This window comes from Saccopteryx leptura, chromosome 8, assembly GCF_036850995.1.
Source record: "Saccopteryx leptura isolate mSacLep1 chromosome 8, mSacLep1_pri_phased_curated, whole genome shotgun sequence".
Lineage (NCBI taxonomy): Eukaryota > Metazoa > Chordata > Mammalia > Chiroptera > Emballonuridae > Saccopteryx > Saccopteryx leptura.
Genome location: NC_089510.1, coordinates 51,039,310 through 51,067,195, shown reverse-complemented (window position 1 = coordinate 51,067,195; position 27,886 = coordinate 51,039,310). Strand labels below are relative to the sequence as shown.

The window sequence follows — 27,886 nt, the reverse complement described above, 5'->3', positions numbered from 1 at the left end:
TTCACTCTTTTTTTTAAAAGAAATTTCAAGTGGTTATTTCTTCTTAATAGGAAACTTTCAGTCTGTATAAGATATATTGAGAAAAATAAATTCATTATTTTTTTAAAGAAATCCCAAGTGGTTATTAGAGGTATAACACATCACTACTGACTTTTACCTGTAATTTTTTATCCACAATCTTTCCAAATTCATTATTTCTATAATATGTTGATTCTCTTGGACTTTCTATGTAGAAAATTATATTGTCTATAAATAAGGAGCATTTTATTTATTGTTTCCAATTCTTATATACGTAGTCCCCAGGTTTGAATGAGACAGGTTCTGTAGGTTTTTTCTTAAGTTGAGTTTATATGTAAGCTGGAACAGGTACATTTTACCTATTAAATGCAACTTAGATGTTTGTCTTAACAAAGTATTTATTTTTACCTTTCTGTGCATATAAATACTTAAACATTTTAAAACCTACTGAACCTATTTCATTCATAACTCAGGGGATGCCAGTATCTCATTTCTTTTACTTTTTTTTTATTGCATTTGCTAGACTGCTCAGTACAATGTTGAATAGAAATCATGATATTAGTCCTTGTCTTCTTCCTAACTTTAGTGGGAATGCTTCTAGAGTCTATTACCATAATGTTGTCAGTAGTTTTGCTTTTTTATAGTTAACTTTTACGGTTAAGGAAATTCCCTTATAGTCAATCTTTGGTAAAAGTTTTAAAATTAATTTTAAATTTTGTCAAATTCAAATTTGTTGAAATGATTATATGGCTTTACTCCAATAATCTGTTAATATGGTGAATTATATTGATACTGTTTCAGACACTGAACACTTTTTAAAATTCTGTGATAATGGTCATGACTTAGCTTGCTTAAGTACACTGGTTATTCAATTTGTTTATATTTTATTTAGTAATTTTGCATCCATGTTCTTAAATGAAATTGATTCATTTTGATTCATATTGCTTTCTGTCTTGCTCCAGTGCAGTTTTGATATAAAATTATCCTAGAATTATAAAGGAATTGGGTCAATTTCCCTACTTTTCTGTACTGAAATAGTGTGTAGAAGAATTATTTGTTCCTTGAATTTGTTAAAATTCATCTGTGAAACTATCTTCAGTTTACCAGCATCTTGGGACACAGAAGTAGGGTGGAAAGAAAGACGTTAGTTCCTCAGGCTTTCCATTATCTCTTTATTTGATAAATTGTACTTTTTCTAGAAAATCATCTACTTCTGTGCTAAATTTATTGGGATAAAATTTTAACAAAATTCTCATAACTTAAAAAATAAAAGCATTCTTAGATCTATAATTCTAACCACTTTTTCATTCCTAATATTGTTTATTTGTGCCTTTTCTTTTTCTTCAGCAGACCTTGTTTGAGGTTGGTCTTTCCTACTAGTTTTCAAAGAAATTACTTCTGGTTTTGTTTACCCTCTAATGTTTCTTTATATTCTATTACATTAATTTAATATCTAATCTATATTACTTTCTTTTTCTACTTCAAGATGTTATTATTCTTCTAGTTCCTCAAAATGAAATTTTTACTTATTTATTTTCAATTAAAAAAAATTTTTGAGGCTATACATTTCCTTACAAGTATCATGTTGGCTGCATTCCAAAACTGTAGAGATATATTATTTTTGATACTGCTTAATTATAAATATTTTGTAATTTCATTATAGCTTCCCTTTAACATGTACGTTATTAGGCATATGCTTTGAAGTTTCTAAGCATGTATTTTAAATGAACTTTGTGTCAATTATTTATATTTTATTGTATTATAGTCATATAAAATATGAATTCCTGAAATGTTTTCTTAATCTAGTAGAAATTAATTTCTACATTTTATATATAACTTAACAAAGTCCCATTTCACATTTCTGTATTGTAGAATTCTTTAATTACTGTTAGAATAAGTATGTTAATTATGTTGTTGAAAGATTTTATATACCCTTACTATATTTTGTCTGATTGATTAGATACATTAATCTTCTACTAACATAAAAACTTGTTAATTTCTCCTATTTCTGTTCATTTTTGTTTTATATACACACACACATATAACTTCATATTTTAATACATATGGTACATACGTGGTAAATTGAATATTGAATATCAATTCATAAGTGTTTATCTTCTTAGTGAATTAAACCTGTTGCTATTATTTGGACATTCAAGAAATCAGATGCTCTAATTTTAGCACTCAAATTTGGAGTAACAGCATTAAAGATATAAATTAATAGGAGTTCAAAACACCTTTCCTTATCCCTAATTAATTCATAGCGTTACTCCCTCTGCTACCAGCCTTGGCTCCTTTTTTGTTTAATTCCATTATTAGGCTATAGTTAGTCTCTCTTTCCTGGCTGCTTACTTTATCATTATTAATTACACAGTGAGATTAGTTTTAAATATATAGAAAGTCCCATTTTCCCCCAGAGTATCAACCTGCATGGATTTATTTATTTATTTATTTTTTGGGTTTTTTTTTTGTTTGTTTGTTTGTTTTCATTTTTCTGAAGCTGGAAACAGGGAGAGACAGTCAGACAAACTCCCGCATGCGCCCGACCGGGATCCACCCGGCACGCCCACCATGGGCGACGCTCTGCCCACCAGGGGGCGATGCTATGCCCATCCTGGGCGTCGCCATGCCGCGACCAGAGCCACTCTAGCGCCTGGGGCAGAGGCCACAGAGCCATCCCCAGCGCCCGGGCCATCTTTGCTCCAATGGAGCCTTGGCTGCGGGAGGGGACGAGAGAGACAGAGAGGAAAGCACGGCGGAGGGGTGGAGAAGCAAATGGGCGCTTCTCCTGTGTGCCCTGGCCGGGAATCGAACCCGGGTCCTCCGCATGCTAGGCCGACGCTCTACCGCTGAGCCAACCGGCCAGGGCTGCATGGATTTATTAAAAAGTATTTATTGAGCATCTACTATGTATCAGGTACTGCAATAGGTTCTAGCATTCAATGGTAAACAAAAATAAACTGTCTTCCTGCAGCTTATACTTTGGAATAAAGTATATTATACAAATAAATATAAATTTATAATTATTATATTTGATATAAAGATAATATTACTCTGAAGCTGTATAAAAAGAGGGATTGGACTGTGTCAGGAAGGTAGAAGTAGGCTTTCTTGATAATATAAATTTTGAATTGTAATCTAAAGGAGAAAAAGTTAATTACATAAAAAGAAGGAAGAGTTTCTGGATAAATGGACAGCATTTATTAGGGTACTGAGGAGGGTGAAAGGATTTGAGTGAAGTGGCAAAAGAAGGCAAATGTTGCTATAATACAAAAGAGCAAGGCTATTATGGTAAGGCATTTTGTTGCTATCCTAAAAGAATTATAAGCTCTTACAGATTTTAAAGCAGAAGAGATGACATAGTTGAATTATGAAAAGATCAATATGGCTGCAATGTACACAATAGATAAAAAATGGGTTTGAGTAAATATGGGGTAAACCAATTAGGAAGTTATTGCATAGTTAAGGCAGGAAATAATGGTACATTTAACTAGAGTAATAGTGGTAGCAATGCAGAAAAGTAGGTGAATTTGAGAAATATTAAGGAAGTAAAATAAGCAGGACTTGGTGAAGGACTGACTATACTATAAAGAAAGAAAAGAAATCAACCCTTGAATACAATCAGGTTTCTGATTGGCAAAATTAGAGGAATCCTGTCTCTTACTAAGAAGAAACATGAGCCCTGACCAGATATCTCGGTTGGTTAGAGCATCGTCCTGAAGCACAGTGGTTGCCAGTTTGATCCCTGTCCAGGGCACATCAGGAACATATTGATATTCCTGTCTCTCTCCTTGCCTCTCTCACTAAAATCAATAAATAATTTTTTTTTTTAAAAAGAGAAGAAATATGCTCAAATATTTTAAATTGATTTTAGACAAAAGAAATTTGAAATGTCTTTTGCTAAAAGATGATATTGGACTTATGGATCTAGATAGAGCTCATAGGTCTAAATCAGAGATGCAAATTTACAAATTATCTATTGATTGAAACAGATATATGGAGATTATCTAGGAAAAGAGAGAAAAAAGAAAGAAATTAATGGCTTCCAGGCAAGAGCACAGCCTTCGAGCACATGGTACTCGAATCCTCCCATAGCCACATCAAAATTACAACTAAACTGCAGAACAATCATCATTCAGAACCACCTGAAATCTAGCTGGATGGATGTCCTACAACTAGGGATTTAAAGAAGCCACAGTGAGATTGGTAGGAGAGGCAGAGAAGCAGAATGGGCTGGTCTTAGGCCTGGCCGTTTGGCTCAATGGATAGTGTTGGTCTGGTGTGCGGAAGTCCCGGGTTCAATCCCTGATCAGGGCAAACATGAAAGTTGAACATCTTCTCTCTCCCTCCCTCTGTCCCTTCTCTCCCTCTTCCCCTCCTGCAGCCAGTGGCTCAGTTGGTCTGAGCATCGGCCTTAGGCACTGAGGATGGCTTGGATGATTCGAGCATCAGCCCCAGACTGCCAGGTGGATCCCAGTTGGGATGCCGGTGGAAGACTGTCTCCCTGTCTCCCCTCCTCTCACTTAAAAATAAAAAAGAATGGGCTGGTCTCACACCCAAGTGTGGCAGTTTAAAATTGAGAGGGACAGCTCAGCTGCAGAGGTTCCTCTGGGAAGCAAGAAGCCACAGCCCCATACCAGGGCTTCCAGCCCAGGATTCCAGCGCTAATAGGAGAAGTCCTTATAATTTCTGGCTGTAAAACCCAACAGGGATTGTGGCTGAGTGAGATGCAGAGCTGTGGGGGTCCCTGGCAGCTCCTCCTCAAGGGTCTGTGCACAGACTTACTTAGGCTCCTCCCTCTGAGCTCCAGCCCTGGGGTAGCAGCTCAAAAGGAACCAGGACATATGGTGAGTAACTGGATTGTCTGGCATCAAGGCAGAGCTAGGGGGACAGCTTTCTGCCAGATAAAAGTGCTAGCAGAGCCACTGTTCCTTTCCTGAGCCAGACACACAGGGCTGGCAGGTGGGTGTCCTAAGTTTCCATCCACCTGGCTCACACTCTTTACCCCACTTGGATGATTCCCTGAGACCCCACTCTACTTTACTTGCTAGCACATCCAAGCCATTTCTAGTGGATTTTCATAACAAATGGCTTCTACTGCCTCATTCTTCAGACTTTCTTAAAGTCTCTCAAACAGGCAGCCTCTGGCTCCTGCATACCCTGAACAACTTGCTAAATGTCCCCTGGCCTGGCACTAACAGCTGCTGGCCTTGGTTCACAGCTTGGCCTCTCTTGGGCACCTTAAACTCCAGCACAAGTAGCAGCCATCTGCATGCCATTCTGTAGCTTGTGCCAGGTGGCCTCAGGCAGGGCACAGGCAGTAGCTGACCTTGCACCTTCCAGGAGGCCCCAGAGCCAGTGCACCCAGCGGACAGCTTCTGACCACACTGGATTACAACCCTACCACCTCCATGAGCAACACACTCAAGGCATGACTCAGTGAGCACCAACGCCACATTGAAGCAAGTCCTGCTCCTGACGGTCAACTCCTGTTCAGCAGCTTCTCCCCTGCAGCCGCAGCCGGTCCTTGCAGCCAATCAGCCTGGGGGTCAATACCTCCTAGTAACGCCAATTCTTTGCTCAGTTACCATGGGACAGTGCACACAGCCCACATGGGGGAGTGCATCTGGAGCACCCAGCACGGATGACTGGGGAGGTTGTGCCACTGGGCTCCACAAGACGCCTAACTACTCAAGGCCACTCTACCAAGTCTGGGAGAGGTAGAAGCTCTACCTAATATATAGAAATGAACACAGGGAGGCAGCCACAATGAGGAGACAAAGAAACATGTCCCAAATGAAAGAACAGAAGAAATCGCCAGAAAATAAAACTAAATAAAATAGAGGCAAACAAGCTATCAAATACAGAGTTTAAAACAATGAGTATAAGGATGCTCAAGGAACTTAGTGAGAACACAGAAACCATAAATACCAGTCAGAAATGAAGGATGCACTAACTGAAATGAAGAATAATTTATCAGGAATCAAGGGTAGAGTATATGAAGCTGAGAATCAAATCAGTGATTTAGAATATAAGGAAGCAAAAAACACCCAATCAGAACCAAAAAAAAAAAAAGAATCCAAAAAAAATGAAGACAGTGTCAGAAGTCTTCGGGACAACTTCAACTGTACCAACATTCACAATACGGGGGTGCTGAAAGGAGAAGAGAGAGAGCAAGAAATTAGAAACCTATTTTTAAAAATGACAGAAAATTTCCCTAACTTGGGGAAGGAAATAGATATACAAGTCCAGAAATTGCAGAGAGTTCCAAACAAAATGAACCCAAAGAGGCCCACACCAAGACACATCATAATTAAAATGCAAAAGGTTAAAGACAAACAGAGAATCTTAAAAACAGCAAGAGGAAAACAGTCAGTTACCTACAAGAGAGCTCCCAAAAGACTCTCAGCTGATTTCTCAACAGAAACTCTTTTGGCCAGGAGGGATTGGCAAGAAGTATTCAAAGTGATGAAAAGCAAGGGCCTACAACTAGAGTATTCTACACAGCTTAAAACTATCATTCAGAATCAAATGACAAACAAAGAGCTTCCCAAACAAAAAAATCCTAAAGGAGTTCATCACCACCAAACCAGTATTACATAAAATGTTAAAGGGTCTTCTTTAATAAGAAGAAAAAGATAAAAAATATGAACAGTATAATGGTGATAAATACATATCTATCAATGATTGAATCTAAAAACCAAAATAAGCAAACAAGCAGAACAGAAACAGACTCATAGAAACAAAGAACATTTTCAGGGTTGCCAGATGGGAGGGGGTTTAGAGGACTGGGTGGAAAAGGTGAAGGGGTTAAGAAGTACAAACCGGTTGTTACAGAACAGTCCTGGGGATGTAAAGTACAGCATAGGAAATATAGTCAATAATATTCTAAACTATGTATGGTTTCAGATGGGTACAAGACTTATTGGGATGATCATTCAATAAGTTATAGAATGTCTAATCGCTGGGTGTACACTTGAAACTAATATAATATGTATGCCAAGTGTAACTGAAAACTAAGAAATGATTAAGAAAAAGAAAAAAAAGACCTAGGATTAAGTCTTGAAGAACTCCAGCTGTTATGACTGAGGAGATTATAAACCAGCCAAGACAAGGAAAAGTATCTAGAAAGATAAGAGAAAAACTAATAAGACTTTATGTCACAGAGTCAAGAGAAAAATGAATAATTCAATAAGAAGGTAATAATTAATAGCATCAAATGAATAGGAGTCTTTCTCTTCATCCAAATTTTAGATCATAATCTGTACAGCTTCACTGTAAATTCTTACTTTTCTAATTACTCACGTTTATGTATACTTACTTAAAGTATTCATCAGAAGGCCACTGTTATAATGTCTATTATTACCCACATCTACATCAGGAACCCTGCAAGATGGCATGGCAGACACGGTAGGGTACTGAGAGACAGAGTTCCCTGGATCAGGAGAGGATCTGCACTCTTCATCTTCTGAGTCACTAGAACTATCTTCACTGCTTGAAGATGATGAACTTTTAGAATCTGAAGAACTATCACTACTCATCTGATCCATTCGATTAGCTTCTGCCTTCAGTTCTAAAAATATAATAAAACAGATTTGCTAAATAACACTGAATATAAATATTAAATAAATATAATAAAATTTGAATGCATTAGTTCCTAATAAAGTCTTAATGAGGACTCAGACTAAACACATATTACAGCATTTTATTTTAAAAGCTCCTCTAGCCCTGGCTAGAAAGCTCAGTTGGTTAGAGCACTGTCCCAATGTGCAAAGGTTGTGGGTTTGATCCTTGGTCAGGGCATATATACAGAAAGATTGATGTCTCTCTCTCTCTCCCCCTTCATCTCTTTCTAAAGTCAATAAATAAATTTAAAATAATAATAATAATAAGCTGCTCTACTAGTACAAAATAAAAAGCAACATCCTTTACAACCTTTAAATTCTTTTAATCCCCAGAAATAACCACTGCCAACACTTTCTTGTGACCATGTATGTTTTTAAATTCTGCTTGGAAACTGGCATTTTAGATTTTGACACCCAAATCACTGCTATTAGAGCTTGAGTTCACTCTGTCATCATCAAACTAGGAGTTAAAAAAAAAGGAACAATTCAAATTTTTCTGCAAAAAGTGCATCTGTGGACTCAAACTTCTCCTTTCTGTCTCTTCTCAGTAGTACCTCTTTCTCCCAGTTCCATTTCTGGACAACATACATCCAGAGTTCAAGAAACTATCCAATTTTTTTTTTAAAAGCTACTCTAATATCAAGCCAAACCAAGCCAAACTTCAATGTTGGGATTATGAAAGTTAAAAGGCATTAGGGCCCTGGCTGGTTTGCTCAGCCGATAGAGCATCAGCCAGCATGAGGATGTCCTGGGTTTGATCCCTAATCAGGGCACACAAGAGAAGCAACCAACTGCTTCTCTTCCCCTCCCTCTCCCCTTTCATTTCTCTTTTCCTCTTGCAGCCAGTGGCTCGAGTGGTTCGAGCATCAGCTCTGGGTGTTGCATATAGCTCGGTTGATCCGAGCTTCAGGCTCAGGTGCTGAGGATAGCTTGGTTGATTCAAACATTGGCCCCAGATGGCGGTTGCTGGGTGGATCCTACTCGGGGCACATGTGGGAGTCTATCTCCCCTCCTCTCACTTAAAAAAAAAAAAAAAAACGTATTTGGCAGTATCTAAAAATAAACACTACTTTTATTTATACTATTACATGCAAATATAAAAATAATTCAAATAAAACAATAAAATTATAAAGATTAAAACTATAAAAATTAAAAGCTATTTTGGCAGAAACCATCTTTCAATTTGTTTTTTAATTTACCCAATACATATAATGTAATAATACGATACATACAGATGAATTTCTTTTTTTGTCAGCTAAATTAAGGTATAATTGACAACTAAAACGGTATATATTTAAAGTGTACAACAATTTAATTTTTATCATGAAAGTATGTTAAATTTTTTTCAAATGCCTTTTTTGCATCTATTGAGATGATCATGATTTTTAGTCCCATTCTGTTAACATAGTGTTATCATGGTTATTGATTTGTATACATTGAAATATCCTTGCAACTCAGGCAAAAAAAAACAACCACTTAATCATGGTGTATAATCCTTTGAATGTGCAGTTGAATTCCTTTCGCTAGTTTTGTGTTGAGAATTTTTGCATTTATGTTCAACAAATATTGGCTTGTAATTTTCTTTCATTTTATTTAGAAAATTAAATTTAATGGGGTGACACTGATCATTAAAAGTACACAGCTTTCAGGTATAAATTTCTATAGCATTTGAACTGTTGATTATGTTGTGTGCCCATCACCCAAAGTCAAATCATTTTCCGTCACCTTATATTTGTCCCTCTTTACGACTTTACCCACAACCTCTCCTTCACAACCTCCTCCCCCTGGTAACCACTTCACTATGTCTGTGAGTCTGTTTTATATCCCACCTATGTGTGAAATCATATAGTTCTAGCTTTTTCTGATTTACTTATTTCACTCAGTATAATGTTCTCAAGCTCCATCAATGTTATCTTAAGTGGCAATATGTCATCATTTCTTATGGCTGAGTAGTACTACATTGTATATATGTTCCGCTTCTTCTTCAGCTGTCCTCTATTGAAGGACACTTTGGTTGTTCCCATGTCTTAGCCACTGTGAATAATGTTGTGATTACATGGGGATGCATGTGTCTTTGTGTACCAATGTTTTCAAGTTTTTTGAGTAGCTACCCAGTAGAGAAATTGCTGGGTCATATGGTAGTTCTATTCTTAATTTTTTGAGGAAATACCATAAGAACTTTTTTTAGCATTTCTTGTAAGAAATGTGTCTGGTGGTGAGGATCTGCCTCACCTTTTGTTTATCTGGGAAAGACTTTATAACTTCTTTGTTTCTGAAGGACAATTTTGCTGGTTAATGTATTCTTGGTTGAAAGAGTTTTCTGTTTATTTGTTTTATAGCACTTTTAAAGTATCATCCCAGCCTGACCAGGTGGAGGCACAGTGGATAGAGCATTGGACTAGGATGTGGAGGACCCAGGTTCGAAACCCAAGATCGCTGGCTTGAGCGCAGGCTCATTCGACTTGAGCACAGGATCATGGACATGACCCCATGGTTGCTGGCTTGAGCAGAGCCCAAAGGTTGCTGGTTTGAAACCCAAGGTCACTGGCTTGAACAGGGAGTTACTTGCTCTGCTGTAGCCCCCCGGTCAAGGCACATGAGAAAGCAATCAATGAACAAGCAATCAACAACTAAGATGCCACAATGAGTGGATGATGTTTCTCATCTCCCTTCCTGTCTGTCTGTCTTTATCTGTCCCTCTCTCTGATTCTCTCTGTCTCTGTCAAAAAAAAAAAAGCATTAGTGAGTTTGATCAATTTTTTATATAGTATTTGTTGGCCATTATGTATTTTATATTGTGATAAGACTTAAGTCCACATAGAAATTTTGCATGTGATAAAAATGGCTTTTCATATCAACAAAAGAAATGATGGTTTACTCAATAAATAGATATTGATATAGATACTCTTTATTAGTACAATACTTGTTGATTATCAATACTATTTATTGATACTGTTACGGCAGAGAGAAATTTGGATTCACATCTTATTCCCTAAACTAAAATTCCAGATAGCTCAAAGATGTAAATGTAAAAATTAAACCATAGAAACACTAATACACGTGCCAGACACCTAGATATAAATCTGAAAACATGATTCAACCATAGTAGGAGGCACTGGCAAAGCAGAGTCAAGGAAATACTTAAAAGAAGACCATCTAAGGAACAGGCTATACAAACAACTCAATGTAAATTCTTATAGAAACTTAGATCTTAGGTTTGGACCATGCTAACTTATCCTCTATGATATGATCAATACAACGCTTTTACTAAAGTCTCTGCTAAAAAACTGACACAGAGAGGAACTTCTTATATTATAAAATTGTTGAAGATACTATATCATTTAATATTACCTAGAACAGGTTCCATATAATGAATTCCTTTTAAAATTTAGTAGCAGGGAAGTCTAATTCTTTGGAACCTATCTCTATAGATAATACAAAATATGCTAGTCTTTATTTTGATCTTACTGGCTAGGATGCTCATATCTAAATATAATGTTTTATTAATTAACAAATTTGTTTCCTCTTCCCCTTTAATACCATGATTTTCTTTTCCAGTATTTTACTGTATACATGTATATGAATTACATCATGATTCAAATCCATTTTGGAAGCAGATAAGATATAATGATAAAACTCAAGATCCCTTTTAGCAACTAGAGTTCTGAGCTTCTATCTTCCTTACTGTTAGTAAAGGGAACACTAATATATTAGGGTACTAATACCATACTGGACCTAGAAGGGGGTCAAGTGGAATTGGATTGCTACACGTAAGTTACGAAAGAAAAGTATAGAAGCAAATATACTTTGGTTATCAGGGTCTTACTACTACCACAATTACTATAACACCAACATCCAAAATGTAGCTAGAAAATAAAATGGAACCTGACCAGGAGGTGGTACAGTGGATACAGCATCGGCTTGGGATGCTGAGGACCCAGGATTGAAACCCCGTGGTCGCCAGGTTGAGCGTGGGATCGTAGACATGACCCCATGGTCACTGGCTTGAGCAAGGGGTCACTGGCTCAGCTGGAGCAACACACCCCCACCCCCACCTCGGTCAAGGCACATATGAAAAAGCAATCAATGAACAACTAAGGTGACGAAACTATGAGTTGATTCTTTTCATCTCTCTCCTTTCTTATCTGTCTCTCTCCCTCTCTCACTAAAAATCAATCAATCAATCAATCAATCAATAAATAGAATGGAGATTTAAATTTCCTTACTTTCAAAAGGAATGAGCCTCCCTAGAAACACCTTCCTGCTGAGAAGTGAGCAGCAATTCAGAATTTGCCTGCTGCTTCTGCTTACTATATTTCCTCACTTCACGATGACATCTTAGACATCTACAGTTTGGCTATGCATAAAGAACTTTGACAGGAAGATGCTGTGAAGAACTGAATTTGAACCACAACTGTCAAAAAGAAGAAAACTCCAGTTACACACATCTAAACACTTTTTCCTCTGAATAATAAAAAAAGCTGTAAATTCTTAGATATATAATTACAAAATACCCTAAAAATCACAATCTACACTCTCCCCCCAAAATGCCCATAATAATAAAAAATGCTATCAATAAAACTTTATAGTTAGTTCCCTTGTCAATTAAAATGAAAATGTTCACTTTTAATAATTTCTTGTAAAGGAACATTATATACACTTAAGAGTTTACCTCTTTCAATATCATCCATCGGAGATGTTGGAGACTTGTCTTCAGATGGAGACTGTTTTATAAGATTGGGAGTCCTAGTTAAATTCCACATTTGTTGCTGCTGATGCTCTACACGAGGCTGAATTTTACTGCTTCCTTCAACTCTGCAATTAAGAATATCAAAGGTTGAAACAGGTGTGATGGCAATGTAACAACAATTTCAAATTACAGAGTTCCTAAAATTGATCACTTATTCTTTTTCCTAGATACATTTAAATAGTTTTCAAGAATGGAAATGTTAATTTAATACTTTATTTAACAAATATTTATGAAGCCCTGTTCCACTGAGGGATACAAATGTGAATAAAAACAAAAACGCTGCTCAAAATTGTAGAGATAAGACACACAAAAGACTAAAATAAAATATACCTAAGTGTATATTAGGTACAATGTATTCACTAAATTCTAAAATGATCATTTCTCTCAAAATTAAGTCACACATTTTTCATTCATAACTTTAAGGTATGTTACTAAAGCAGACTCATTTACTTTCTTTTCTTTCAATACTTTTAAGGAAAGTATATAATCATGCTTGACTTCTGCCTCTTCTATTTCCAGTGACCAAATTCCATCAGTTATTCATTCACAAAGTATATATTTAGCACCTCATTTTTCTCTTTATTCCTACTCTCAAAATTGTGGTTTGTGCATTTTTCTGTCTTCCACATAGTTTCACTTTACTCAGTTTCTATGGTGGATTAATGTTTCAATACAAAAATATTTTTTATTAAAAAAAACTTAATCCCTATTTTTAACAATGTTATTTAATACATAACCACTGCCAGTAAAGCCCTTAAGACAATGTCTGAAATTCAGGCATTAACTTCAACCTACCTTTATGACTTTCTAATCTAATATCAACTTCATTCTTCACTTTCCAATACTTATTTATATGCAGGCACAGAGACAAATCTCTGCCTTATTCAAACAGGTCTTATTCATGGTCCCAAATAAGTCAAATATATCTTTCCCTAGACATCTTTTCCCAACCTTGTTTACATCCTCATGTTCTCTCTGATCAATTAAATCAGTAGTTTACAAACTTTCCTGCCAATAAAATCACCTGGAGGAGGGGGAAAATAAAAAACAGAGCTTCCCAGGATCCTCCCTTATCTAAAATTTGACTTGGGAACTCATATTTAACAAGCACTAACAGTAATTCTTACCAAGTATGTTTTGTGGGAGAAAAAAGCCCTAAATCTTAACCTTCTCTCAAGTTACATTAATAAGGGCTCCCTAAACGCTCCAATCAACCATAACTTTTCCCCTCCTTTGATTCCTAAAGCAATTTTTGTTTATTCTACAGTGTGTCCGTAAAGTCATGGTGCACTTTTGACCGGTCACAGGAAAGCAACAAAAGACGATAGAAATGTGAAATCTGCACCAAATAAAAGGAAAACTCTCCCAGTTTCATACCTATTCAGTGCAGTTAGATGTGGGCTCATGCACAGATGTTTTAGGGCTCCTTAGGTAGCTATCCCGTATAGCCTCTACAGACTCGTCACTGACTGATGGCCTACCAGAACGGGGTTTCTCCACCAAACTGCCGGTTTCCTTCAACTGCTTATCCCACCGAGTAATGTTATTCCTATGTGGTGGCGCTTCGTTATAAACGCGATGATATTCACATTGCACTTTGGTTACGGTTTCGAATTTAGCGAGCCACAGAACACACTGAACTTTCCTCTGTACCGTCCACATCTCGACTGGCATGGCTGTGGGCTGCTCCGCTGTATACACGGTGTTACGTCATCATCTGTGCATGCGCACATGCTGCCACATCATTCTACAGAAACTGGGAGGGTTTTCCTTTTATTTGGTGCAGATTTCACATTTCTATCGTCTTTTGTTGCTTTCCTGTGACTGGTCAAAAGTGCACCATGACTTTACGGACACACTGTATTTGTATGGCTTTTAGAGTAAGTCCCTTATATTACATAACAATTAATGCACCTGCCTGTACCAAAAAAGGATATGAGACAGCTATACTCTTACTGATTTTCCTAATAGAATTATATGTTAATCTAATTAAAATGCAGAAGTTTTGAGGTTAATACTTATATAGAAAACTTTCCTTTTCCTAGTGCCTTGCAAAGTCAAGGTGCTCAATAAACTTTTACTAATGAAGATAAAATAATGCTGAAGAGTATATATAATGTCTCCTTTCAGTCCAGTTCCATAAAGCAGAGGTCCCCAACCTTTTTTGGGCCACGGACCAGTTTAATGTCAGAAAATATTTTCACGGACCGGCCTTTAGGGTGGGACAGGTAAATGTATCACGTGACCAGGACATGCGTCAAGAGTGAGTCTTAGATCAGTGGTTCTTAACCTGTGGGTCACGACCTCGGCAGGGGTCGAACGACCAAAACACAGGGGTCGCCTAAAGCCATCGGAAATATGTAAAAAATACATATTTCCGATGGCTTTAGCCTCTGAGAAGCCGCGCTACCGTCTGCAGCAGTGCTATTCAGCTTGAACGCACGCTGTTATGGACGTGCATTCCAAACTGAATGCCTGCGGTCATGCGCAGACGTGATTGTATCATCCGTCCGGGCCTAAAGGGTGGGGGAAGAGGGGGGGGGGCGCTCCACAGTCCATAGCAGCGCATTACGTGTGTCCGGCGCTTGCTGACGTCATCAGTGGGCAGGTGCAGCAAGCGCCGGAGGACAGAAGCCTAGGAGGCGGAGAGGCAAGAGGCGGAGAGCCAAGAGAGCCTGTGAGACAGCCTGCTGGTGTAAAAAGGTTAATAATGTAAAAACAGTACACACACCATACACACAATACTGTGTAAGTGTAAGGTGCTTTGTGTGTAATCATTACACAGTACACAAAGCACCATACATTTACACAGTGTGAACTACATCGGTCTTATAGTATAAGAGACCACTATAAGATGTAGTTCACACTGTTCCCCAATGTATAATTATCTCCCATATCTCCCACTATTTTCCCATATTCTGAATGAGGAAACTGCTGAAATCAGTGGTTTCCGGCATTGAATCCGCCTCCTATTGATTTCATTGGGAGTGCGGCGGATTTTGTGGAAGAGAGCTCCCGAGAATCTCGGGTTACCACACAATCCGCCGCAGCCTCCTTTTGATTTCAATAAGAGGCGGAGAAATGACAGTTTCCGACACATTTCTTCCTCTCCTATTCAAGTCAATGGGAGGCCTCAGCAGATTCTGCTCAAATATAGAGCATGTTGCTTAATTTTTTCCACGCTAGAACTTTTCCTAGAGCAGCAAAATTCCAAAGGTGGAATCCGCCACCCCCAACAGACTGAAAGAGGCCTCACACTGAGAAATCTGCTGTGCGGATTCTGCAGTGTAAAAGATCTGCCTCCTATAGAAGTCTATTGGGGGGGGGTGGATTCCACCTTTGGAATTTTGCTGCTCTAGGAAAAGTTCTAGTGTGGAAAAAATTAAGCAACATGCTCTATATTTGAGCAGAATCTGCTGAGGCCTCCCATTGACTTGAATAGGAGAGGAAGAAATGTGTCAGAACTGCATTTCTGCCGAACAGCGGATCTCTCTTCTGCGGAATCCACGGGTCTCCCATTGAAGTAAATGAGATGTGGATTCCACCGCAGAAACCGCTGCTTTATAGTGTGAAAGAGCCCTGAAAGATACCATGCTGTGCAGAAACTTCAGTGTATCCTATGACGTAGTTCACACTGTTCTATATAGAAAACTTGCCACTAATCTGGAAAAAACAGATCCATTTTAGTTAAGCAGCTATTTATGGAATGGTAGCCCCAATACACTAGGTAAGGAGGTCCATTAGTAATAAATATTTCTCAATATATAATTAAATATTGTTTTTGTGATTAATCACTATGTTTAAATTATGTTTGATTTGTAGCACTGAGAATATATAATGCATATCAGGTATTTACATTCCGAATCATAACTGTAGCAAAATTACAGTTATGAAGTAGCCACCAAAATTATTTTTTGGTTTGGGGTCACCGCAACATGAGGAACTGTATTGCGGGGTCACGGCATTAGAAAGGTTGAGACCCACTGTCTTAGATGAATGTAACAGAGGGAAACTGGTCATTTTTTAAAAATAAAACATCATTCAGACTTAAATATAAATAAAGCGAAAATAATGTAAGTTATTTATTCTTTCTCTGCGGACCGGTACCAAATGGCCCATGGACCAGTACCGGTCCGCGGCCCAGGGGTTGGGGACCACTGCCATAGAGAACAAGATATGTCTACACATATAGAAAATATTCAAAAACAAAGCAAGCTTTTCCATATCATAGAAAAAATGTACAAGTTTTGGTTAAGGCTCTCCACCAAATTTAACTTAAAAAATGGTTAAAAGAATTTTGTACCATACAGAAATAACCCCTATATAATAATGTGACTTAATCAAATAATGCTTTTCGCTAACATTTTGTTAGCAATTTATGTGCTGATAAAATAATGTTTTGTTAACCACGTACCTTGTTTTTTTTACAGTGATATTGCTGCTGAGTTTTTCTAGTCGACATTCTCCAGTATCATGGTTAATTATCAAAATGCATTCTTTTAAGTAAGGTTTCTTTGAACCTTTGAAAACAGTTATTGGTGGAGTTGAACCCTGTTTAAAAAGTTAATTATCATTACTTGAAATTTATTATATAAATTCAGGTGGGAGAGATCTGTTGAGATCTGTTTCTCAATTTATGTTATACTTCAAGTTACCTAAATACTTAAATTTAGTAAAAGTTAGAGATGGGCCCTGGCCGGTTGGCTCAGTGGTAGAGCGTCGGCCTGGCGTGCGGGGGTCCCAGGTTCGATTCCCGGCCAGGGCACACAGGAGAAGCGCCCATCTGATTCTCCACCCCTCCCCTTCTCCCTCCTCTCTGTCTCTCTCTTCCCCTCCTGCAGCGAGGTTCCATTGGAGCAAAGATGGCCCAGGCGCTGGGGATGGCTCCTTGGCCTCTGCCCCAGGTGCTAGAGTGGCTCTGGTCACAACAGAGCGATGCCCGGAGGGGCAAGGCATCGCCCCCTAGTGGGCGTGCCGGGTGGATCCCGGTTGGGCGCATGCGGGAGTCTGTCTGACTGTCTCTCCCCGTTTCCAGCTTCAGAAAAATACAAAACAAAACAAAAAAAGTCAGAGATGAAGAGAGGCTGAGATCTTAAAGCCTCTATCTTTGATAGAAGGGAATAAAGAAAGTACTTTTCCTGAGCCAGTACAGATTTGTTTCATTGGTCTACAACAGGCAATTGGGATTCAATTCTAATACAACCAATATGGTTTATAGATAAGGGAGCAGAAGCCTGGAATCCTATTTTCTACCCCTCTTTTTCCTTCTTAAGTTTAGTTTTTAAATCTTGTATTTCTTAAAGTGATGCTTCCCTATGCAGATAAAGGAAAATGAATGTATCAAAGAACACCTGTTACGCTAAACCAATGGTTGGCAAACTCATTAGTCAACAGAGCCAAATATCAACAGTACAACGATTGAAATTTCTTTTGAGGGCCAAATTATTTAAACTTAAACTATATAGGTAGGTACATTCCTTAACGAAGTAGTGCCCGGACGTGGTATTTTGTGGAAGAGCCAAAGAGCCGCATGTGGCTCGCGAGCCGCAGTTTGCCAACCACTGCACTAAACCCACTGATTAATTTTAGCAGCATTAAACGTGAGACAGACAGACATGATATGCTTCATGATGTGATATAAAAGAAAGTATGAAGCATCACCTATACAGTTTTCTTGCTAAAAACAAAACAAAACTCCCTACAAAGAATCTAACTCTCGTCAAGACTTTAAATATAACTATCATTTTACAAGAAATATAAGGAATAAAGGACAAGTTAAATAATACTGGACAACAGAAGTAATTTGGAACCTAGAACATGAGTATATTCTCGAAGATAAATAATGTGATTTCTCTAACCAACTACTGGTATAAAAAGGGAAAGGGACTTTTACAGAATAAAAAAGACTTAAGAAACATCATGTCAAAATATCACAGTAGTCTTTTCTGGATTCCTAGAAGAAAAACTGTAGAAAAGACATTTTTGAGACCATCATCAAAATGTGAGTATATTCTGACCAGGCAGTGGTGCAGTGGATAGAGCATCAACCTGGGACGCCGAGGACCCAGGCTCAAAACTCCGAGGTCACCAGCTTGAGCACAGGGTTGGCAGCTTAAGCACGGGATCACAGAAATGACCAGTGGTGGGGTTCAGCCAGTTCACACCAGTTTGGCAGAACCAATACCTAATTTTTTGTTGAGTTTGGCAAACCGGTTAAAATGGCACTTGTAGTCAGGGTTCTCTTTAAGGAGGGTGCCAGGGCAGCCGCCCAGTGTGGCAATCACAAATTTACATTCCTTGCTTTTTTTTTTTTTTTCTGAAGTGAAAAACAGGGAGGCAGAGAGACAGACTACCACATGTGCCTGCCCAGGATCCACCCAGCATGCCCACTAGGGGGCGATGCTCTCCGCTCATCTGGGCTGTTGCTCCTTTGCCAGAGCCATTCTAGTGCCCGAGGGGGAGGCCATGGAGCCATCCTCAGCACCTGGGCCAACTTTGCTCCAATGGAGCTTTGGCTGTGGGAGGAGAAGAGAGAAATAGAGAGAAAGGAGACAAAAAAAAAAGGGTGGAGAAGCAGGTGGGCACTTCTGTGTGCTCTGGCCAGGAATCAACCCGGGACCTCCACATACTGGGCTGATGCTCTACCACTAAGCCAACTGGCCAGGGCCCCTTACTCTTTTTTAATGTTCACCTGTGCAACAGTGTATTCTAAGTGCCCGTGGAAATGTTCATTCCATCCACAGGTGAAAAAAATTGCAAGTGAGGATGCCCATAAAGAAGCAATATGGCGGAGGACCCGGGTTCGATTCCCGGCCAGGGCACACAGGAGAAGCGCCCATTTGCTTCTCCACCCCTCCGCCGCGCTTTCCTCTCTGTCTCTCTCTTCCCCTCCCGCAGCCGAGGCTCCATTGGAGCAGGGATGGCCCGGGCGCTGGGGATGGCTCTGTGGCCTCTGCCCCAGGCGCTAGAGTGGCTCTGGTCGCAATATGGCGACGCCCAGGATGGGCAGAGCATCGCCCCCTGGTGGGCAGAGCGTCGCCCCTGGTGGGCGTGCCGGGTGGATCCCGGTCGGGCGCATGCGGGAGTCTGTCTGACTGTCTCTCCCTGTTTCCAGCTTCAGAAAAATGAAAAAAAAAAAAAAAAAAAAAAAGAAGCAATATGAAGCCTGACCAGGCGGTGGCACAGTGGATAGAGCATCGGACTGGGATGCCGAGGACCCAGGTTCGAGACCCTGAGGTCGCCAGCTTGAGCGAGGGCTCATCTGGTTTGAGCAAAGCTCACCAGCTTGAGCCCAAGCTCGCTGGCTCGAGCAAGGGGTTACTCGGTCTGCTGAAGGCCCACGATCAAGGCATGTATGAGAAGGCAATCAATGAACAATTAAGGTGTTGTAATGCCTAACAAAAAACTAATGATTGATGCTACTCATCTCTCCGTTCCTATCTGTCTGTCCCTGTCTATCCTCTCTTTGACTCTCTCTCTGTCTCGTTAAAAAAAAAAAAAAAAAAAAAAAAAAAGAAGCAATATGAAAATATCTTAAATAACAGTTTTTTGTCAGGTATTATTTAATATTTTTTCATTAATATTTTAAAACTCTTATAATTTATTTTTGTGTACCTCTTTTACTGTTCTTATTTAAGTAATAAATGCATGAAATAAACTTCCTTTCGGTATATCTCTTTTTATACATAAAACAACTGTTTAGGGCAGAGAATGAGTTGTTAAATTATTTGAATCCCACCACTGAACATGACCTCGTGGGTGTTGCCTAGAGCCCAAAGATCACTGGCTTGAAGCCCAAAGTTGCTGGCTTAAGCAAGGGGTCACTGGCTTAGCTGAAGCCCCCTGGTCAAGGCACATATCAGAAAACAGTCAATGAACAACAAAGGCGCCACAACTATGAGCTGATACTTCTCATCTCTCTCCCTTCCTGTCTGTCTGTCCCTATTTGTCCCTCACTCTGTCTCTCTCTTTCTCTGTCTCTGTCACACTCAAAAAAGAAATATTCAATTTCAATTGAGACCATAACTAAACATATGGTAAACAGTAACTCTTGATTAAAGTAGGATCTGTGTGAATAAAAAAAAGTTTACAAATAAATATAAGAACTCTCATCTGCTTGAAGTATGTAGAAAAGCAATGCAAGAGATGAGGATGGGGGGACTACAATTTGAGAAGGCAATATTATATAATACATGACAAAGTAAAATACAAAGTTCTTCTGCAAACCAATCATCAATGATCAATAATCCTATAATCTGAGACCAGGCTGGTGGTGCCTGTTACCAATTTAAGGTTTTTAAGTAACTTTTAAAATTAAGTGGTAGTTTAGGTTTTTCTTTAAACAACATCAAAAGGAAAAACAAAAAGGAAAGAAAAGCCTTAGATTTTGGGTTCTAGATTTCCAAATTATTTTAGAAGTGCCAGAATCTGAATCCTTTCTCATAAAACAGTAGTACAAAGTAATACGAATCCACAATGTCTCGTAACAATTGACATTACATTTCCTTCAGTTTCGTAGTGAGCAAATGAGAAATATACAATAAAAGGCCCCCACAAATTTAATTTAGCATAGGAAAATCTTCAGAGGCAACTTTAATCTGACATAATAATGGGGCCTAATTAAATGGTTTTGACTAATAAAAATTAAAAAAAAATAAAGACTAGAGGATAGTTTGTTTGCTACCCTTCTAACTATGACAAACTATCTTATACATGCACACAAAAGAATGAGGTTGGCCTGACCAGTGGTAATGCAGTGGATAGAACACTGACCTGGAACACTGAGGTCCCAGGTTCGAAACGCCGAGGTTGCTGGCTTGAATGCGGGTTCAGCTGGCTTGAGCGTGGGGTCACTGACTTGAGTGTGGGATCATAGACATAATTCCATGGTTGCTGGCTTAAACCCAAAGATTTGGCTTGAAGCCCAAGGTCTCTGGCTTGAGCAAGGGGTCACTGGTTTGGCTGGAGTCCCTTGGTCAAGGTACATATGAGAAGCAAATCAATGAATAAGTAAAAGAGCCGCAACTACAAATTGATGCCTCTCATCTCTCTCTTTCTCTCTCTCAAAAAAAAAATTAAAAAAAAAAAAAAAAGAAAAAGAAAAAAAAAGAACGTGAATGAACTAGAACAAAACCATTTCTTTTTTTTTTTTAAAAAAAACCATTTCTATTACAAAAATTAAACAAAACAAAGAAAGCTCAAAAGTCCATATATAACATAAAAACATTTCTTTATATGTTAAAGTTACAGTCATGGTTTTCTATGAGAATAGATCAAGTCAATATAAAGAAATTTAAGTTGAATACTAAAAAATTTCTAACTCAAGAACTGAGAAAACTGAACATAAAATAAAAAACTTGTATTCTTATATAAATAGTATTTGATAGTTTTACTCGGATACGCTTGGAAATTTTTAAATGGTCAAAATTTAAAATTTCTGGTTATAGCCTCCCTGACCTTAATCTCTTCCTTTTCCAACTTATTCCCTAAACTATTGCTAAAATCACTTCATAAACACAAATCTATTCACATTAGTTGTCTGATTAAAAACCTCTAACAGTTCTCTAATACCTATGAGATCAAGTCCAAATTCTATATTGCAACATAAAAGATTATTTACAATCTACTCCCAATCCACTCCTATCAATCATTTTTCATTTTTTATAATGTACTACATGAATTCATTTATTCTGCAAACTTGTTCTTTCTCTACTAGTCTTTCACGTACTATTTCTTCTGCCTAGAATATTCTACTCATCCTTTAATGCTGAGCTCAAATAGCACCTTCTTTGGAAGCCTTTCAAGACTCCACCAGGTAGAGTATTTGTTCCACTGTGTTTGCACAGAATTTTGAAAATGCTCCAACATATAGCACTAGATGTTTACATGTCTGTCGGCTATTATGGATTAGGACTAGACAGGGAATATGTTATTATTCCTAGTTTGTAGTACAAAATCTAGCCTATAGAAGTAATTTAATATTTGTTTAGACTTCCAATTCTTTCAAATCATTTGATGTAACTGTTGAAACTTTTAAAAATAGATTAATGTATTTTAAGATTGTTTTAAGTAAAGGTGTTTTTTTCTTTTTGCTTCATTGTTTATTAAATACTTTGCCTATTACTACATGAATTGTGTACTTATTTCATTTAAATTTAGTGGAAATCTTACAAAAATATCCCTTTGTCTAAATATATAGAAATACTCACTTCTATATTTGGCAGAGTTATTGTCACCTGTTCACCTTTGCCAACCTCAAGCTCTCCTTCACAAGAAGTGTCAACAGAAGCAGGTTTGAAGTCATCTAAAAATAGATACAAACTTTAATAAGATGAAACAACACCTAAATCCCTGGATATCAAAAATAGGAGGTTTCAGAATGATAAATCATTTATTTATTTTTTTAAATTTTTCTGAAGTTGGAAACAGGGAGGCAGTCAGACTCCCGCGTGGGCCTGACTGGGATCCACCCAGCAGACCCACCAGGGGGCGATGCTCTGCCCATCTGGGGCGTTGCTCTGTTGCAACTGGAGCCATTCTAGCACCTGAGGCGGAGGTCATGGAGCCATTCTCAGCGCCCCAGACAACTTTGCTCCAATGGAGCCTTGGCTGCGGGAGGGGAAGAGAGAGACAGAGAGGAAGGAGAGGGGGAGGGGTGGAGAAGCAGATGGGCGCTTCTCCTGTGTGCCCTGGCTGGGAATCAAACCCGGGACTCCTGCACGCCAGGCTGACGCTCTACCACTGAGCCAACCGGCCAGGGCCGATAAATCATTTTTTAAAAACCAGTAATTAGGCCCTGGCCGGTTGGCTCAGCGGTAGAGCGTCGGCCTGGTGTGCGGGGGGACCCGGGTTCGATTCCTGGCCAGGGCACATAGGAGAAGTGCCCATCTGCTTCTCCACCCCTCCCCTCCTTCCTCTCTGTCTCTCTCTTCCCCTCCCGCAGCCAAGGCTCCATTGGAGCAAAGATGGCCCGGGCGCTGGGGATGGCTCCTTGGCCTCTGCCCCAGGCGCTAGAGTGGCTCTAGTCCCGACAGAGCGACGCCCCCCCTCCCGGTGGGCAGAGCGTTGCCCCTGCTGGGCGTGCTGGGTGGATCCCGATTGGGCGCATGCGGGAGTCTGTCTGTCTCTCCCCGTTTCCAGCTTCAGAAAAATACAAAAAAAAAAACACCCAGTAATTAAAATGGTTTTAAAGACTTTATATTACAAATAAACAAACAAAATGCAATCCAGTTTACATCTGTATATATAATTCCAAAACAAAAGGGAAATAGCTATACTCAAACACTATTCTTTAAACCAGTGGTAGTCAACCTGGTCCCTACCGCCCACCAGTGGGCATTCCAGCTTTCATGGTGGGCGGTAGTACGGCAACCAAAGTATAAATAAAAAGATAGATTTTTTAACTATAGTAAGTTGTTTTATAAAGATTGATTCTGCCAAACTTAGCGAAAATCCCACATAAAGTACTTGGTGAGTAATTATTATTATATGCTTTAACCTGCTGTAACTCTGCTTTATAAATTATATAAAGTTACTTCCCTACTTTATAAATCACCATTACTGTGAACTGGTGGGCGGTTAGAAAATTTTACTACTAACAGAGATACAGAAGTGGGTGGTAGGTATAAAAAGATTGACTACCCCTGCTTTAAACCATGCTCCCTGGAATCCTGTTTAGATCAAGATGAACTAGACTAAATGTTCCAATGCTAAAAACTATCAGTGTTTTCACAATTGGCTAAAAAGTATTATCAGTAGAATGTTTCGATTTTCAGTCTTTTTCCGCCATATATTTTTGTAAGCTACTGTGGGTGCCTACTACTGGTTTTCTGCTGTTAAAGCAGAATGCAAAATGAATGAACACATGGCAAATACATATTTATGGGGAAACTTTAGATAAAATAATCTTATTTATTAACAGCTTGAGTTTTTCATGGATATGTACACCACCAAAGGATGTATAAATTTAACTATATCTGCAATCTCAGAAAACCTTAGAATAAGTTTTCATATTGAGTTAAACAGTAATTAAAATGAGGTCATTAAAATATATCACCCAGAAGCAATTTAGGGCACTGAAATATTTCACATGCTGTAAAAGCTTAAAAACCACTAAAGATATAAAAAGCACTTAATTCACATCAATATATATCAATGACTGACATTTCAGATATAGAACTCCTTGGGTTATATTTATTTTTTTTCTAGGCTGACTCTTTATTAAAATATAACATACATGCAAAATAAAACATAAATCATAAGCCTGATGAATTTTCACAAAGTGGCACATGCACAATCAGCAACCATATTAAGAAATAGAATGTTATTAGCCCCTGAGAGCCCCCTTCCAATTACCCTCAACCCCAAGAGATTGGTCTTAATATTAACAGGGAAGCACCAAAGGCAAAAAGTCTAAATCCAAAGTAATAAATATTTATTAGTAAATAGTAGGGAATTATAATGGACAATCTTGGGAAAGGAGAATCTTCTAGTGCTCATCAAATCACCACTGCCAATAAAGAAAGGCTGGCCCTGCTTCATAATGATAATTATAATAGCTAATATTTATGCAACACTTCCTATATGCCACTCATCTTGTTTAACACTTCATATTTAATTCTCATAATACTGCTACGAAAAGAAATTAAATCCATTCCTCTGTTCCTTAAATACCAATTCACACTAAGCATTCTTTATAATATGGTTCATTCTTCATGCTGCTTTATTTCAAAACTTATTACATACAATAACCATCCCTTCAAATCTTGACGCTTATTCCTAGATTTTTTTTTTTTTTTTTTTTTTTTTTTTATTTTTCTGAAGCTGGAAACGGAGAGAGACAGTCAGACAGACTCCCGCATATGCCCGACCGGAATCCACCAGGCACGCCCACCAACGGGCAATGCTCTGCCCACCAGGGGGCGATGCTCTACCCCTCCCGGGCGTCGCTCTGTTGCGACCAGAGCCACTCTAGCACCTGGGGCAGAGGTCGAGGAGCCATCCCCAGCGCCCGGGCCATCTTTGCTTCAATGGAGCCTCGGCTGCGGGAGGGGAAGAGAGAGACAGAGAGGAAGGAGAGGGGAGGGGTGGAGAAGCAAATGGGCGCTTCTCCTGTGTGCCCTGGCCGGGAATCGAACCCGGGACCTCTGCACGCCAGGCCGACGCTCTACCACTGAGCCAACCAGCCAGGGCCTATTCCTAGATTTTAAGAAATCATTTTTAAAAATAACATAAGCAATATGAAAAATATGAAAGAGTTTGATACATTTTACAATGTATCCCTAGGTAGTAAGATTGACTTATAAAGATTAGACTGAAAAAAAATTGAGGCATTTGTTAGTAGCAGTAGCAAGGTAATGAGAAAGATAAAAGATAATTAAGGTGTTAAGCTTTAGATGCTTGAAAGAGGTTTTGGACTTAGAAAAATAACTGTTAATGCCATTGTATTAATCATAATATAAGGTATATAAATGTCTAATCACTATATTGTACACCTGAAACTAATAAAATGTGCATCTACTATATACTTAAAAAACAAAAAACAATTTCACATAAAAATGTCAATTGATGAGGCCCTGGCCGGTTGGCTCAGCGGTAGAGCGTTGGCCTGGCGTGCGGGGGACCGGGGTTCGATTCCCGGCCAGGGCACATAAGGAGAAGCGCCCATTTGCTTCTCCACCCCCACCCCCCTCCTTCCTCTCTGTCTCTCTCTTCCCCTCCCGCAGCCAAGGCTCCATTGGAGCAAAGATGGCCCGGGCGCTGGGGATGGCTCCTTGGCCTCTGCCCCAGGCACTAGAGTTGCTCTGGTCACAGCAGAGCGACCCCCCGGAGGGGCAGAGCATCGCCCCCTGGTGGGCAGAGCATCGCCCCTGGTGGGCGTGCCGGGTGGATCCCCGTCGGGCGCATGCGGGAGTCTGTCTGACTGTCTCTCCCCGTTTCCAGCTTCAGAAAAATACAAAAAAAAAAAAAAGTCAATTGATGAAATGACAGTCATATTTAAAGGGAAAAATCATAACTGTGCCTTGAGTATCACAGAGATAGAGAGAAAATAGAAAGCAGACCAGAAGGCAGAAAAATCCAAGAGAATGAACTAAGATAAAGTAAAACAATAATAATATCAGCTATAACCTATGTGCTAATCAGGTTTTTTTTAATCTTCCTAATTACTTTTCTCTCAAAACTTCACAACAATCCTGTAATGAATAGCACTACCTCACAGATAAGGGAAATAAAGGTGTAAGAAACTAAGTCTCTTGCCCAAGATCACCCAATTAATATCTGCAAAAGCTAGAATAAGGAACTCCAAAATCCAGCTAGAGTGAAAAGATGAGAAGGTTGGCCAACAACCTCTGACATCAGTTTCACTGATATCAACATCAATGAGAAGAGAAAATGACTACGTCTTCTTTCATATTATCTTTTCAGAGGCATCTCCTTCCATTCTTGCCTAGGACAAACTATGTAGTTTCCAATCAGCAAAAGGCTAAACTATCAAAGTACCTAAAGTTTGCCCTTCCGCTTTTCTCTGTGCTTTTGCTCACACAATACCTCATACTTTCATTCCTCCAGAATTGTGGCTCCTAGAACAATACCTTTCATATAATGGGTACATAGAGAGCTTGGTAATTGACTCAAGTTCATATTGTTAACCCTCCTCTGAAGCACTTCCAAACTTATTTTTAAGTATAAACTAATTTAATTTAAAATGTGTAGAGGCTTGATTCTAATTGTTTCCTGAGGATTAGGTTCATCTTTACTTCAAGACTATCACTTCTTTTAGGATAGATATTGCCATCTTCCTTTGTACTTTTTTCACTAGTATGCTTCTGTTTTCACAGAGGGCACCTATTACGTAATATTTGATAATGAAGAATTCTCTGTAATAAATATATAAAACAATATAAATTGTACCCTAGAGTAAAACCATGTCCTTCTGACCTTTCATGTTTTTCTGACAGTGACACAAAGGACAATTCTGGGAGGTATGACTGTCATTTGACTCCCACTAAATAATGCTTTGAAAGGAGACAGGTAACCCAAGGCATGAAACAGACCAGTGGAAACCACAGTGACCCAAAGAATGAATAAACCTAGTCTCAAGAGGACAGCTACAACTGGGCTTCAACCAACTGCTGCCAAAAGGAATTTGGGCTAGGTATTACCAAGTTATCTTCTGATTTTTAAAAGATTTTTGTATCGAAGGTCTTGATTTTTAAGTAGTCACAGTAATTCATGTTAACTGTGAGAGTCAAACAAAACATCTCTAAAGTAAAATTCAGCCATTTGGCTGTTAATCTAAAACGAGGGTCAGGAACGTTTTGGCTGAGAGAGCCATGAACGCCACATATTTTAAAATGTAATTCCGTGAGAGCATACAATGACCCGTGTACGTTAAGCATTATCCAATAAAAATTTGGTGTTGTCCCGGAGGACAGCTGTGATTGGCTGCAGCCACCTGCAACCATGAACATGAGCGGTAGGAAATGAATGGATT

The 27,886-nt window shown here is 38.8% G+C and overlaps 1 protein-coding gene across 1 annotated transcript in view; it reads right to left on the bottom strand.

Annotated features, from left to right (window-relative positions):
- EAF2 (ELL associated factor 2) overlaps positions 1 to 27,886 on the bottom strand; it is a 40,524-nt gene that overhangs the window by 8,097 nt on the left and 4,541 nt on the right. The window contains exons 2-5 of the mRNA XM_066347281.1: positions 22,602 to 22,696; positions 16,808 to 16,944; positions 12,316 to 12,458; positions 7,340 to 7,591 (exon numbers count right to left, since the gene is read on the bottom strand). Of these exons, the coding sequence (XP_066203378.1) occupies positions 7,340 to 7,591; positions 12,316 to 12,458; positions 16,808 to 16,944; positions 22,602 to 22,696 (627 nt within the window). The remainder of the gene's footprint in view (positions 1 to 7,339; positions 7,592 to 12,315; positions 12,459 to 16,807; positions 16,945 to 22,601; positions 22,697 to 27,886) is intronic.